Below are 15020 nucleotides of genomic sequence, written 5' to 3' on the forward strand. Positions count from 1 at the left end.
TGTGTTTTGAGTGAGCTCACGCGGCCACTGCAGAGCCTGTGCCACATGCAGCCTCAGCCAAGACGTCGTCACACCACACGGACACCCCACAAAACCGACGCCCGAGGTACTCGGAACCACGGAGCCTCCCCACACCCCCTGCCATGGCGCCCCTCCCCTTCCTCCCTTCTAAAGATGCATCTTGAGAGTTGTTGGGGGAAAAGCTTTTCAGTGTGTGACTGGAAATACAGCAAAGGGCAATTAGGATTAGTGTAGGACCATGAACACTACGCCTGCAATTTCTGACACATGAGAGCCCTGAGGTGAGTACAGCCTGCCTGGAAGACACACGCTCTGGTCCAACAATTCTACCCTGGGGTGAACTGGCTCTCAGACCCGTGTCCCATCCAACGGGAGCCCCACCCAGCATGTTACAGGATGAAGAGGGGCCGTGGACTCAGGCTGGCCAGTACAAAATGAATGAGAGTCAACTCACCCTGTTGCTTTCAAAATCAGACATGTGTCTGTGTGTCTCTTCAGCGTCTTTGACAATATCGGCTGGTCTCTGGGGAGAAAAGACACCACATCCTGGATTTAGTCACAGTCAACCTCGTCATGGTCCTTCCAAGCCACAAAGAGCGGGTGAAACCCTGTGACCACCTGACACTTGTATGGGCAGAGACAAAAGCCACCCTTTATCCCACAGAGGTTTCGTCCCACCCAGGATGGCATCTGCTCTGCGTTTTTACCTTTGACTGCGCCAACGAATGCCCACCTCTGTAATAAAATTGTTGGGGAAAAATGTAAAGAGACATTGCAAATGCCTTTGGGGTAAAAAGGAAAGGCTGGTCACTGCAGACCCTCTGCAATTCCCAGCATACCCGTGGGGACCCCGAACAGCACCCTCCTCCGGGTTCAAGAGACTGCCTGGCCCTGCTCCCTCCAAGGCCGTGGGCACCCTACGCTGTGTGGGTACCTTCCTGGTGGTCACGGCTTGTTGGCAAAAGGCAACGAGCTGTTGCAGTCGGTGCCCTGGGGTCTCTCTCTGCTGTGGGAAAATTGTGTGTTCTGGGGTCAAAAATCAAAGGCTCCCCCAGGGGCTTCTGGGGCAGACAAGGGCCTCCTAAAGTCAGCCAGCCAGGAGAGTCCAACCTCTGGTGCTCCCATGACCTCAGAGGCAGAAAGGGCACGTGGTCAAGTGCACACTGGCCTTTGAGGCCTCTGCCTGGACAGGTCACGTGTCATTGGGGACAGCAGGTCATGTAACCACACCCAACTTAAAAGTGAGTGGACGAGTGGTTGGACTGATGCTAGTGCTGAGCCCCGAGGGCCCAACAGCTCCTGCCAGCTGATCCCGGACATGCAGCCCTTGGCTTCTGCTCCTGTGCAGGAGCCCGGCCTCGAGGTCAGCCCCCCGGCCAGCACATCTGTCCCCTCCTCTCCTCCGGGGGCCACGCGGGGCTTCACCTCCCTCCTCTGTGAAGCCAGGAGGACGGGAACAGTGAGCGAGGGTCCCCGGCGCGCCAGGCCCTGGACGGGACACTTCCACGCCGAGTGCACAATGTCACTCGGCGCCCAGGCCGACCGGTTCGGTGATGTCACCTGACTGCAGGGACAGGAGGCTGAGCCTGACAGCAGGAAGCTAGGAAGGGACAGATCCCTGGTTCCCGACCACGTGGTCTGAAGACACCACTCATCCCGTCTTTCCAGCAGTGATTCCTAGGAGCCTCCCACCTGCCAGGCCCTCTCCTGGGAACAGGGGCTACACAAGTAAGCAATGCAGACCATCCCATTGGTGTGGAGCTGGCAGCTTAGCCGGGGAGAAAAGACAGGAACCAAAACAATGACAAGACGGAGTATGCAGTCACAAGCAACTGGTCAGAGGGTCCTGGTAGCAGGAGAGTCTCGGGGGAAAGATGGGCAGGAGAATGTGAGGCGCAGGATCTGAAGGGTGTTAACCGCAGGGGGCAAAGAACATTCTAGAGGGGCCAGGGAGAGCTCGGGGGAGGGGCCGGGGACGTGGGCGGGCAGGGGGAGGGGCCACCCACCCCGTCCACAGGCAGCTCCACGCGCACGTCTGGGGCCTCCTTGACTTCCGGGGCTCCTTGGGTCTCCTGGTTAGGAGTCTGGGCTTTAAACACGTCACCATCTGGAGGAAAATAACACAGTGTTTTCAAGCTGACGTGCACTGCACCTTTTCTGACCCAAACCAGAGTTACAGCTCAGCATTCTCAGAGCCTCCTGTGTTGCTGTCAGGCAGCCTGGTCCAGGGGCAGCAGGCCCTGCATGTCACCTCCCTCCCTGCTGCCCCGGTTCTGTTTCAGTCCAGGCGCTGGGCTTGGGGTCCCTCGACACCTGTACAGTGTCCACAAAGGTCCCGGACCCTGGGAGTCCGGGTCATCCCTGTGTCCCACCGCTCACGGACCTCAGGCCAGAGACAGATGCAATGAGCATTCGACAAGAGTGTATCTGGCTCCCTCAGTTAGAAACAAATGCAAAGCAATTGACATCAACATCAGAGTTTAAGGACACGCAGATGTACTCCTTCAAAACATATTCAAGAACTGGGTTTAATAGGCAGGGGTTGAAGCTGTACACTTGAGTCACTCAACTGAACTGGCAGATAAAATCATGTAATTAGCATTACAACTAGATGTGTTAAAAGCTTACAAAATCCCAAGATTCTTGAAAAGCTTATCCTCACCCTGATCAAAAGCAACAGGTGACAGCAATCAGAAAAAAGTGGGCCAGGCAGTTCCTTCAACATCCAAGAAGACACAGATGTGGCCGCTGACGGGCTCGTGATCCAAAACGGGAGACTGCGGTCGCAGCCCATCCTATTCCTTGGTCAAGAGTCCTGGACCTCCCCGTCCCCATGGGTCCATTCTTGCCCTCTCTGGTCCCCGGCCTAGAAGAGCCACCCCCACACCCTGGGCTGGAGGATGAGGGGCGGAAGAGGAGAGGAAAGGGGCAGGGCCCACTGCGTCCCAGAGGTTCCTCTATCTGTGCCTTTGATATTAACATTCAAGGCAGTCCTCAAACAAACCCGGGGGCCCCGGCAGACACAGAGTGTGGACCCAGGTCTCGGGTCCAGCAGGGTGATGGCCAGAGTGTGAGTGCTAGGAAACCACACTCCTCCCAGAGGGAGGGCACGCTGTGCGCCCGCCACCCAGGCCGCGCCCACAGGGCATGTCTTCCCAAGAAAGACTTCACTTAGTGGTCAAATTTTCTATTGCCACTAACATATTACAGAGTTCCAGGTCATAAAGGCCCAACAGGCTCAGTGATAGCCCCAGAGGGTGGTTCAGGACAGTATGACCTCAGTACTCATGCATCTGCCTGGCCCGCCGGGCCGCAAGCTCCACGGATGGAAGGAACACGTCTGAACACCCCCACGTGTCCAGACCCGAGCCTGGTGCATCGCAGGACGATGCTTTGTCCTGGGATGGGGAGCACCAGGGTGGGGGGAACAGTCAGAGAAAAATATCAGGGAAACAGCTAACGGTATAGCTTGAAGCAAACACAGGAAGCTAAGAAGCTGCTAGCAAAGAGGAGAAAACTGAAGTTGCTTTGTGTGGTACTGAGAGTCGAGGGAGGGGACAGCTTTAAGAGAAAGGACTTTTGAACTTGTCAGGTGCTGCGGAGAAGGCAAGGGGACCCCTGCCTCCAGCCACTCTCCTCTCTCTCCACAGCCAGCCACGGGACTAGGGTCTCCTAAGCATCCATCACACCTACAGGGAACACGGACACAGGAGCACCTTCTGCAGAGCCTGGAGGCCCATCAGAGCTGACAAGGTAGTAACGGTAGCACGGATAATACTAGTAATAATAGTGCCAGCAGTAACAGTGATAGTAATAATAGTAGTAACAACAGCACTGATAATAATAGCAACAGTAACACCAGTAATAGTAACACCATCGGTGCTAATAACAGCAGTAACAGTTGAGCTAACAATGGTAGTAACAGTAGCCCTAACAGTGGTAATAAGAGTAACACTGATAACAGTGCTGACAGTAGCAGTAATAGTGATGGTAAGAGCAGCGCTAATGACAGCAGCAACAGTAGCAGTAATGAGAGCAGGAACAGCAGAGCTAACAAGGGCGGTAACAGTAGCAGCAGTGATGGTGGTGCCAGAGGTGCTAACAGCACCAGTAACAGTAATACTGACAACAGCAGTAACAGCAGCACCAGTGACAGTAACGCTGATAGCAACAGAACAACAGTGCTACCAGCAGAAACTAATACTATGAACAGTGATAACAACAGTACTAGTGGTAGCAGTTGTAGCAACGGCCCTAAAAATAGCAGTGGGACTGGAACGCATATATTTTAAGTTATCCCCTTCTAAAATCGCTTCTGAACGTTACTCTTTTAAAAGTCTCTCACACTCCCAACAGCTCACGTGGCTTTTGTGCTCACATTTCCCTCAAAAGGTTGACATGCTTGTTGGCTGTTTTCTGTGTCAATGGCCCTTCAGGGACAACATGCCCACCCTGACGTCCAGAGAAACAACGGAGTGAGTTCTAAGTCCTGTGTTAATCTTGGGCTTCCTGACAGAAGCCCACTGTCCTCAACCGAGGAGTTTTGTTTTTTCACTCCCCTCACCACGGCCTTACCCAATAACCAATGTATTAATAACTCGGACAGTTAGTCAGGATTTTAAATCAGATTGTTGTCAGTCACATCTCTGCAGGATGAAATTGGTCTGGAAAAGCACATTCTCAACCCGGCAGCTTTTTGCATCACCAGCAGCCACGTGGAATTTCACCTCACCTGCCCCACTCTGGATTAAAGCCTCTGCCCTTGGTTTCTTTTTTCCTTCTTTGGCATAAAACACAGAATCCTGTGTTTTGGGTGAAACGCTGTCCTGTTTACGAGTGTCTTTCACCTTGGGATCCTCCTAAGGTACAAACAAAGAATAAAAAGCACGTTAGGATGGATGCGTACTGTCCATCTAATTGGTTATTTTGAGAAGAGCCAGGGAAAGTGCACGCTCCTCGGGTGATTTGTGGGAGAGGACCCAGGTACCTCCAAGAGGCCCCCTTCTTGCACCATCTGGACCATGCTGTCTCCTACATTTCTCTTCTGTAAACTGGCAAAAATACTCCTCTCCCTCCTCCAAGGAACACCAGGGGCAGCACCTTGGCAGGAAGGGAAGCGGTTCTCTTCCCAAATGAAGGGGCTGTGTGCCTGGCGGAGGAGGGCCTCCCAGGAGGGCGTGCGTGGGGCGGGGGGCAGGTCTGCAGGGGTCGCTGGGGCTCTAGAGACACTTCTGCCAGCCTTCAAAAAAGTGCTTCAGCAACAACCACCCAACGATCGCCCCTGGAACCTCAGGGCGGGATGGAGCCCATCCAATGAAAAACACAATGCCTGGCAGCTGTGTCGGGTTACACCTGAGGGGAACTCAGATTTCTAAAAAAAAAAAAACACCAACTATAATAACACAGCATACCAGATCACAGTGTGAGATGAACTCAATCTGAGCGCCACTCCAATTCTACCCCATCGTTACATACAACCTTATATTCCACCCTTTACATACACACCATCTTTTTTAGTTCTCCTTTATTCCTCTTTACTGAAGTATTTGGAAGTGAATACAGGTAAAACTATATAGATAGATACTTCTCGTCAGTTCTCTATGTCATTTAAGAAAATGTCAAACTAATTAAAAGAAGAAAGAAAATGTCAAACTAAAAACAACTACCTTGTACCATTTATATACGGCACTATCTGTGTATTATGCAAACCACTAGGGGTTTCTTCCTTGTGGAAATTAAAAGTGAAAATAGTCCTTCGACCACATATAAGCACCATGCAAAATCTTTCTACCTATTTTAGGAGGCCTTCCTGCAAGCTGAAACTGTGTTCATAAGTAGAGGAAGCAAGGCCTTGGCAGAATTGGTTTTAGAGACAGAAATGGTATATGATGTTTGTGTCTTGGAGGCAGCTGGAGGTTGGGATTTAGAAAACTTGCTTGGTTCTTCCTGGCATGACTCACATCTCCTTGTCACAACCATTTTTCATCTTTGGGCTCTAAGATAAAGACATCATATATTGAACTTATTATCTCTGAAATAGCACTCAAAGGACAGTGACAAGGAAATATTGCCCCCCCTCATTACGAGGGCACAAAGGCAGAGACAATGCTGAATGAAGAGACCAAAGCAACGCACACTCATCGAGGTCAGACGCCTGCTCCCGGCACCCCAGGAGTTCCCAGGGCAATGGGGCGGCAGGTGAAGGCGCATACAAGTCCTATCTACACTACTGGGTGGTTCCGACATTAGAAACAGAAGCCCCTGCAGAACTGCAGGACGGTCACCCCGTTCAAGAAACAGGCCTTGACACAGACTTCTAGCTAATCCACCATCCACACTCCAATCTGGTCGCCATACCATGACATGCTCCGTGGACCCTAACTCGACCACAGACCCAGCCCAGAAAAACAGCAAAATGTTTACATAATTCTGCTTTCAATTTCCTTCATCTTTCTTCCTGTTAAAAGTATTTTTGGAAAATAAACCTGAGACAAACTGAGCTTATTACTCTGTGGTGTCTTGAGAAATAATATTATCCCGCAGAGCTGCCATCAATCAGTCCAGAGAATTCCATGGACTGTATAGACCAGAACACTGGAGTGGGGAGCCGTTCCCTCCTCCAGGGGATCTTCCCAACCCAGGGATCGAACCCAGATCTCCCACATTGCAAGCAGATTCTTTCCCATCTGAGCCACCAGGGAATCCCATGAATACTGGAGTTGGTAGCCTATCCCGTCTCCAGGGGATCTTCCCGACTCAGGAATCAAACTGGGGTCTCCTGCATTGCAGGTGGATTCTTTACCAGCAGAGCTACCAGGGAAGCCCCAAAGTGAAAGCATTAGTCGCTCAGTCGTGTCCGACTCTTTGTGCCTCACGGACTGTAGCCCACCAGGCTCCTCAATCCATGGGATTCTCCAGACAAGAACACTGGAGTGGGGTTGCCATTTCCTTCTCCAGGGGATCTTCCCAACCCAGGAATCGAACCCCGGTCTCCTGCATTGCAGGCAGATTCTTTACCTACTGAGCTATGAGGGAAGCCCTCCTATTAAAAGCATTTTTGGAAAATAAGCCTGAGGAACACTGCACTTACTACTCTGTGGTGTTTTGAGAAAGAATATTTTCCTGCAGAGCTGCCATAACCAATCCAGCTATTTTAATGCCACTGCAACAGATCATCCAACACATGAAACATAGCCTCCGAAGGTCACCTGGGACGAACGAGACTGGGTCCAAATGACGAATGCAACCACCAATTCAGAGGCAATCCATCCTGAGGTAGAAACCAACACGCCTCCTGGAAAAAAGGCATTTCTCTGGCTCCCCAGTGAACATCCTGGTCCCAAAGCGGGTCAAGATCTTCCATCAACAAACCAGTCTCGGCTTTGAGCATTGCTAACACAGAAGATTCGCTAACATTTGAACCTGAGCGTTGCATCCCCAGGCTGCCGGAAGATGACAAGCACTTCCTGACTGTCCTGTGACACTGTGTGGACCTGACCTCGTCAGCATGTAAATGTCAGCTCCAGAGTGTCTATCTCACGCTGAACTTCACAGTCTAGACCTGGCTATTAGAGAGTGGGTATCAGGCGCCCACACGCACTCACGCTTGGGTTCCAGTGCTTGATCTCAGTTATTTACTATTTGCTTACCAACACTTGGGTTTTATGGCCCAAGAGAAATAGGTAATACTAACATTCTGATTGTGGATATGATATAAATACAATGCTCATTAACTATTTACCAGTATTTTATGGAGTCTTGCACCATATAATATCACTTTAATATACAAACCCAATTTTAAGTATTTGTTAAATTAGCCACACTTCTCTGGAAGGTAACAGATACCTTCTTTGGAAGATACATGCGTGTGTGCTAAGTCACTCAGTCGTGTCTGACTCTGTGACCCTATGGAACGTAGCCCACCAGGCCTCTCTGTCCATGGGATTCTCCAGGCAGGAATACTGGAGTGGGTTGCCATGTTCTTCAGGAGATCTTTCCAACCCAGGGATTGAACCTGTGTCTTTTAACGTCTCCTGCTTGGCAACTGCACAGTAAATTTGGGTACTATAAAACTGAATTTGCTGTAACAAAATCAGAGTGGCTATCTTCAAGTACTTTCATTGGACTGAGAGAGTCATGGTTCAACTTAAGTGGACCATTTAAGGCATTGACAGGCTCCTAGGACTTCCATGGTGGTCCAGCGGTTAAGAATCTGCCTGCCAAAGCAGGGGACACGGGTTCCATCCCTGGTCTGGAAAGATTCTACATGTTGTTGGGGAACTAAGCCCATGTGCCACAACTACTGAAGCCCACAGACTCTAGAGCTGTGCTCTGCAACGAGAGGAGCCACTGCAATGAGAAACCCAGGCACCACGATCAAGAGTAGCCCTCGTTCATCGCAACTAGAGAAAGCCCACACCAGCAACCAAAGATAAAAATAATTTTTTTAAAAAAGGAATTAAGGTATTGGCAGAGTCCTAATGCATTTCCTGATGTTCAAATATCTGCCTTGGGCAATAAGTGAACTAAGCCAACCAAACAGGGCGGACTGGGTCCCAAGTATGGTTCTAGTGTGCTAATTATTATTATTTTTGCCATTCTCTTAAAAATGGGCATTTTGAACAGTGCGATTTAAAATTCCACTAAATTAAGACAAACTCTTTCATTTTGTTCTCAACGGAAATCTAGATGTAAGAAGCAAACAGCTTTGCTCTTCACTTTTTAAAAAAATACTCTGTTAAGGTATCTACATTAGCGTAAATTATCTACATTAGCTTAGATTTATGTCCTTGGAAGCAAGTCTGATGTCAGGAATCCTGCGGGAGGGAACAAGAAGGAAAGGAGGGAATCGGCTTTCACCAATGGAAACCGTGGAGGTCAGTGGCAGTAAGTCTCACCACTGGTCAGCAGAGCCAGGGTTCCAACTGAGGACATGAGTCCAGAATACTTGCTCTTAAAGCCCTGGGCATTCCCTGTGTGGGAGTCCTTGGCTATAAGGAAGGAAACCTGTTGTCATAATATGTAGAGAAGGTCTCGCCCACTTCCTAGGCATCCAATTAGATCCAGAGAAGGTTCATCTTTTTCCTCATTAAAGAATCCACACGGATAACCCCAGATGAACATGGGAGCAGACTTGTCCTCTACTGCAGATCACACAGAATCCTGTTTGACAGCAACAATGCTTCGCGGGGAGTTCAGGGTTTCTGAGCCCAAGTCACTCGTTCTCCTTGCTTGGCCCTGCAGGAAGCTTTTCTCTGATCAAAACAAAACCAAAACAATACTTTTCTGTACAGATATTGTCTGAAGTCGCCCCTTTCCTCTCGTGTGGCAGACGTGGTCATCCCGAGCAGAGCACCTCCTCGCACACCAGCATCTACCTCCTGCTCCCCCAGGGGCCCAGTTCTCCGCTCCTGACCACCATCCACCACCGCCGCCCTGGGAACCCTGAAGTCACTCCTGACTCCTCCCACTTCCACTCCTCCCACTCCTCCTCACACTCCCGTCATCTGGGTATGCCCATGTTCCTCCTCACAGTTTTCCTTCCCATTTTACTGAATTGAGATGCCAAAAATCGGTAAGACACATGGTTCTTCCCTGTGTTGCTAATAAAGAACTTGTCACTTAAGCCATGTTGAGGTGCTTCCTTATTACCCAGTTCTTTCCTCTACATCCTGAAAAAAAGCCCTTTTGGAACTATTTAGACATAGATAAATATCAATACCACGTGGAGGGAAACAGTGTGTGTGCGCGAGCTTACTTATGTCTGACTGTTTGCAGCCCCATGGACTATAGCCTGCCAGGCTCCTGTGTCCATAGGATTCTCCAGGCAAGAGTACCGGTGTGGGTAGACATGCTCTTCTACAGGGGATGTTCCCGATCCAGGGATCAAACCTGAGTCTCCTGTGTCGTAGGCAGGTTCTTTACCACCTGAGCCACCAGGGAAGCCCAAAGGAAAACAGAGGAGCCAATAACCAGAACCATCTTTCAGAAGTGCGGACATTACCTTGGACTCCCCCAGCCCAGTGGACCCTTCAGTTGAATGCAGCCTCATAAGTACGTGGTGGAACCAGCCCAAGACCCACTCAGCCAACCCATAACATCTAGAGAAATAATGAATCGCTGTCATCGTAAGTGAAAGTCGCTCAGTAGTGTACGACTCTTTGCAACCCCATGGACTATACAGTCCATGAAATTCTCCAGGCCAGAATACTGGAGTGGGTAGCCTTTCCCTTACTCCAGGGGATCTTCCCAACCCAGGAATCAAACCCAGGTCTCCCGCACTTCAGGAGGGTTGTTTACCAGCTGAGCTGCCAGGGAAGCTCAAAGGCTGGCATGTCAAGAGTGGTCATAAGCTCCTCTTGTCGTAAGCGTCTCGTTTTTAGATGCTCTTTTAGATGCTCTTTTAGATGCTCTTTGCATAGTAACAGGTCATTGAAACTGGTAGCTCAGCTATGCGTGGGTTGTCTCCCTTTTTGGGTCCATAAACAAATTGGCTGTTGTTTTACAAAAGCATATGGAACTGAAGAACATACCCACTAAAAGCAAACGCACATAGAAGCCCACTTCAACTCTGAATCACAGCAGAATCATTTCAAGGACATTTACACAGCTATTAAACTCACCATGTGCAGTGCCAGCCATGCACCCCCTCAACTGGAGAGGGGGTAAAGCTAATGGCTGTGGTCAGGTTCACCATGACAATAAATGAACCCACAACACGACGGCCAAGAGGCATCAGCCTAAGACACTCGGCTGTCTTGGAGCTGGGAAGACGGGCGCATGCTCGTCACAGAACCAGTGTTACGGGGCAGCTCTCGAGCCTGCCTGCTGCCCTGATGCCGTTGCCTGGGCAACCCGGCAGCCTTAGGGCGGGCCTCTCCTCTGCTATTTCCACCCCTGCTCCATTTTCAGCCCGTACAGTTCATTCTGTCGTTAGCAGGGATTCTCCAGTGCACATCTGTTCATTTCACTTCCCTGCTGAGGTCAGGAGCCCCAAGAATACAGGTGTCTCACCTGCCCTCCAAGCCCGCCACCTGCACCCCACTTTCCCTCCACAGGTACTGTGTCCTCCTCACTCTTTGCGGCCGTGCTGATGGAGAGACACGGGTGCATCTGAAAGTCAAAGAGATGACAGGCTGCCCTCCTGGAATTGTTGACGAAGTGGGGTGTTGATGCTGGTGGAATTGGGGATGACAGCAGACTTGGACTAGACCAGAGAACAGAGCCCATTTCCTGGGTGAGGACAGTCACGATCCTGTGGTCCCTGCGTCCTGTTCACTGGCACGTTCTGGCACTCCACTGGCAGACACTCACATGTGGCTCATCTGTTATCTCCAGCACACAAAGCTTTGCCTGGCTACCAGACACATGTAAATTCATCAACAGATGCCCTCATTCAAGCCTGACAGTCTGTGGGTGGAGAACTGTGTGTATTTGAGTTTGTTCACTGAGGGGTCAGGAAGACCTTGTACCGTAGGTCATTTACAAACACACTTGCAGGACTTTGCTGGTGGTGCAGTGGATAAGAATCTGCCTGCCAACGCAGGTGACCCAAGTTCAATCCCTGGTCCAGATTTCACATGCCGCAGAGCAACTAAGCCAGCAACCTGCAGTCCCTGAAGCCTGTGCACCTGGAGCCTGTGCTCTGAAGGAGCAGAAGCCACTGCGATGAGAAGCCTGAACACCACAGCGACCAGCGGCCCCCACTCACCACGACCAGAGAGAGGCCATGCCCAGCAACGAAGAACTGGTGCAACCAAAAACAAATAATTTTTAAAAAATCAAATGCGTTAAAACAAAACACACACTTGCGGATTTAGGCCACACGATTCAGCAGTTCCACTTCTGGGCTCATATCCGAGAAAACACTAATTCGAAAAGAAACACACACTCCAATGTTTGAAACTGTACTATTTACAGTAGTCAAGACATGGAAGAAATCTAAGCGTCCATCAACAGATGAATGGATTAAGAACAATGTGGTACATGTGTACAATGGAACAATATGGATGGAGATTTTCATGTTATTGGATTATCATATCATTATGATTATCATTATCCTATGGAACAAACATACCTAACATTATCAAATTATCAGAAGTTATCTTATTAAGGTAAGCCAGAGAAAGACAAATGTCATATGATATCCTTTATATGTGGAAACTTTAAAAAAATGATACAAATTGACTCATTTACAAAACAGAAATAGACTCACAAACATAGAAAACAGACTCCTGGTTAGCAAAAGGGCTAAGAGGAGGGAGGGATAACTAGCAGTTTGGGGTTAAGACATGTTACTTTGTTCTACAAAACAGATAAGCAGCAAGCACAGGGGACACTGGGTATAGCAGAGGGAACTGTACTCAATATCTTGTAGTAGCCTATTATAGAAAAGAATCTGAAAAAGAACATATGCACATATACATGTATGACGGAATCACTCTGCTGTGCCCTTGAAATTAACACAACATTGTAAATTAACCATACTTCAATTTTTAAAACTGTTTTAAAAAACTGCTTGCAGATTTAAAAGAAAACTCAGTTCTCAGTCTTACCAACAGCTGCTACTCCGCCCACCTGACACCCTTAGAATGGGGAGACGACCAAGGACTCAGGAGAGCCCCTCAACATGCTGCAGGGCGATGTCCCCACTGAGGGGCAGTTCCTGGGCTTCCAGGTGGGTTTTTAAATTTCCTCCCCTCACTTTCCAGAAGGATGTTGAGATGGTTCGCACAGAATATAGATGAAAGCTTAATAAGCTAGAAGTGGAAAATCGGGAACAAATAAATAAGGGAACACATGTATGTAGCGTAAGATAGTTGCCGTGACTCGTCCTAAATCCAGGTTCCTGCAGCCAAAGGGAAGGGGTCAGCATGCAGAGTGGTTTCCATTCTCAGCAACACAGCCCAGTCCTCAGACGGGGCTAGGACTCCCTCGGGGCTCAGTTCTGAGGTTAATGGGCCACGCGGACCTTTACACAAGAGACAACGGATAACGCAGAGCCCTTGGCCGGTGTCTGTATCTCAGCCTTTGCTAAACCAGTGCTGTTTGTTTTCTCCTAGGACTTTTAGTCTTCTATTAATAAAATAAAACGTGCTTGTGTATGCATGATAGATCTAATTTTTCTAAAATGACACATTTTTGCATTGCAGTTTATGCCATGTTGGTAATCATTCTGTTTAAAGAGTTCAAAGTATTAAATACTGTTGTCGAAACCCATTATCTTTCCAGTGATAGATTTCCAGAAGGGGAAAGGAAATGCAGATATGTTGGAAGAAACGTGCTCAATTTTAGACCAATTTTAAATGTATAATGAAAAGAAAACTACATCCCTAGTTACAAGGAGCCAAAGCCAAAACAACAAAACAGTGAAAAAAGGACACAACAGAAGCACGCAGTCACCGACCCGCACCGCAGGTGCAGCAGATGGATTCAATCACCTGTGTGCTCAGCAGCGTCCAAAACCACCAAGGCGTGGGATTTCAAACGTGCACCGTTCACGGTAAATAAGAGTCATCACTGAGAATTCAGTGCCCACACGACGTGTGAAATCCCGGGGAAGGTGGCAGAGAATAACGCTGTAGAGCTCGGATCCTGTGCCATTTCCCTCCCGGATGACCTGGCGCTTCTCTGAGTCATGTTTCCCAACCTGCACCTCGTCTGCACGTGGAGATGTGCCGACCGCCCCCCTTCCCACCAGCCATCATCCTAATCACACGACTCATTTATACGAAATGTGTGTCACAGCACAAGTCCATGCGTCTGTCCCCACTAGATGGAGAGCAGCCCGAGGGCAGAATCCCGTCTATCATTTCTGTGTTCTTGGTGATGCTTACCCATTCCTCCAGCAGACATTTAACATTCAATGCAATCCTTAGAGACAGAGAGAGATAAAAGTAAGAAAGATGATCCTTCAGCTCAAGAAGCTACCAAAATAACAACAGAATCAAATCAGAGAAACCTTCACACCAAAAGCCAGACAGCAGGAGAAAGAGGTAGTCCAGGCTCGTCTCATCTAGGAAGAAATGTGCAAAACTCCCTAGCAATATTTAGCAAAATATACTCAGAAAGTTTTTCTTTCAGCAGTGAGGCTTTTTCAGGGCAGGCCGGTTGGGCAAGGATTGTGGCCATGAATTCAGTGTGAAGAGGGCCAGTTCAGTGGTGTCATCACTCTGAGCTCTTCCAGGGCAAGTACAGACCGAGCGAGGGCTGGGTCCCAAGGCTAGGCTTGCCCCAGGTGAACGCAAGGTGGTCCGGGGGTACGGAAGCCAGAGCTCCTTGCAGTGAGGTGACAGACGGTGGGCATGAAATAGGAGCTGCAATAGGAGGGGAGCAAAACCCAAAGGCTGGCGGCCTGCTATCAGAAGAGTAGACTGATAACTCAAGAGTTCCCAACGCCAACAGGTTCCAGAGGGTCAGGACTCAAACAGACCAGTTGGGAAGGAAGGAACTAGTAGACATTCAACAGCTTTGTTGAATATTCACACAGAAGAGCCACTGCAGCACGGATTTCACAAGCTGGTCTGGAATATGCGGTCATCGTATGAACAGGTGATGTGGGCCTGTCCAGGTCGCCAAGATCTGGCCTCCACCTGCCTCCCTCGTCCCATGCTTTGTGTTGCAGTAACAGATTGTGTGTTTGGATGAACACAGACACACGTGCACACACATGAACATACACACACACTTCCTCCAGCTGTCATGTCTACCTAAAATCCACTCCCAGTTCCCTCCAGGCCAAGCCGGGCTCACTTTTGCTCCTCCCAGGCAGTCCCGCAAGACCTGTGTGTATTTTTATTTCTGCACTCCCTATTCCATCCTAACATCTGACGTGCCTCCCAGGCCTGGATTCTGGGCCCCAGGTTTGCCCCTGATCTGTTCGCCTCGTTCACTGGAGGGAGCCTGTGCTCAGAAGCTCGTTCTACAGGAGTGGAGCCAGCCTGTCCAGTGTCCTTTTTGATGCCAAAGGACACCAGGGTCTTCTGGAGGAGGAATGCACC

General features: G+C 49.4%; 1 protein-coding gene across 1 annotated transcript in view; it reads right to left on the reverse strand.

The window, feature by feature from the left end:
• DCDC2C (doublecortin domain containing 2C) overlaps positions 1-15020 on the reverse strand; it is a 79464-nt gene that overhangs the window by 38722 nt on the left and 25722 nt on the right. The window contains exons 7-9 of the mRNA XM_065946509.1: positions 4754-4880; positions 2028-2128; positions 476-544 (exon numbers count right to left, since the gene is read on the reverse strand). Of these exons, the coding sequence (XP_065802581.1) occupies positions 476-544; positions 2028-2128; positions 4754-4880 (297 nt within the window). The remainder of the gene's footprint in view (positions 1-475; positions 545-2027; positions 2129-4753; positions 4881-15020) is intronic.

Source organism: Muntiacus reevesi, chromosome 10 (genome assembly GCF_963930625.1).
Source record: "Muntiacus reevesi chromosome 10, mMunRee1.1, whole genome shotgun sequence".
Classification (NCBI taxonomy): domain Eukaryota; kingdom Metazoa; phylum Chordata; class Mammalia; order Artiodactyla; family Cervidae; genus Muntiacus; species Muntiacus reevesi.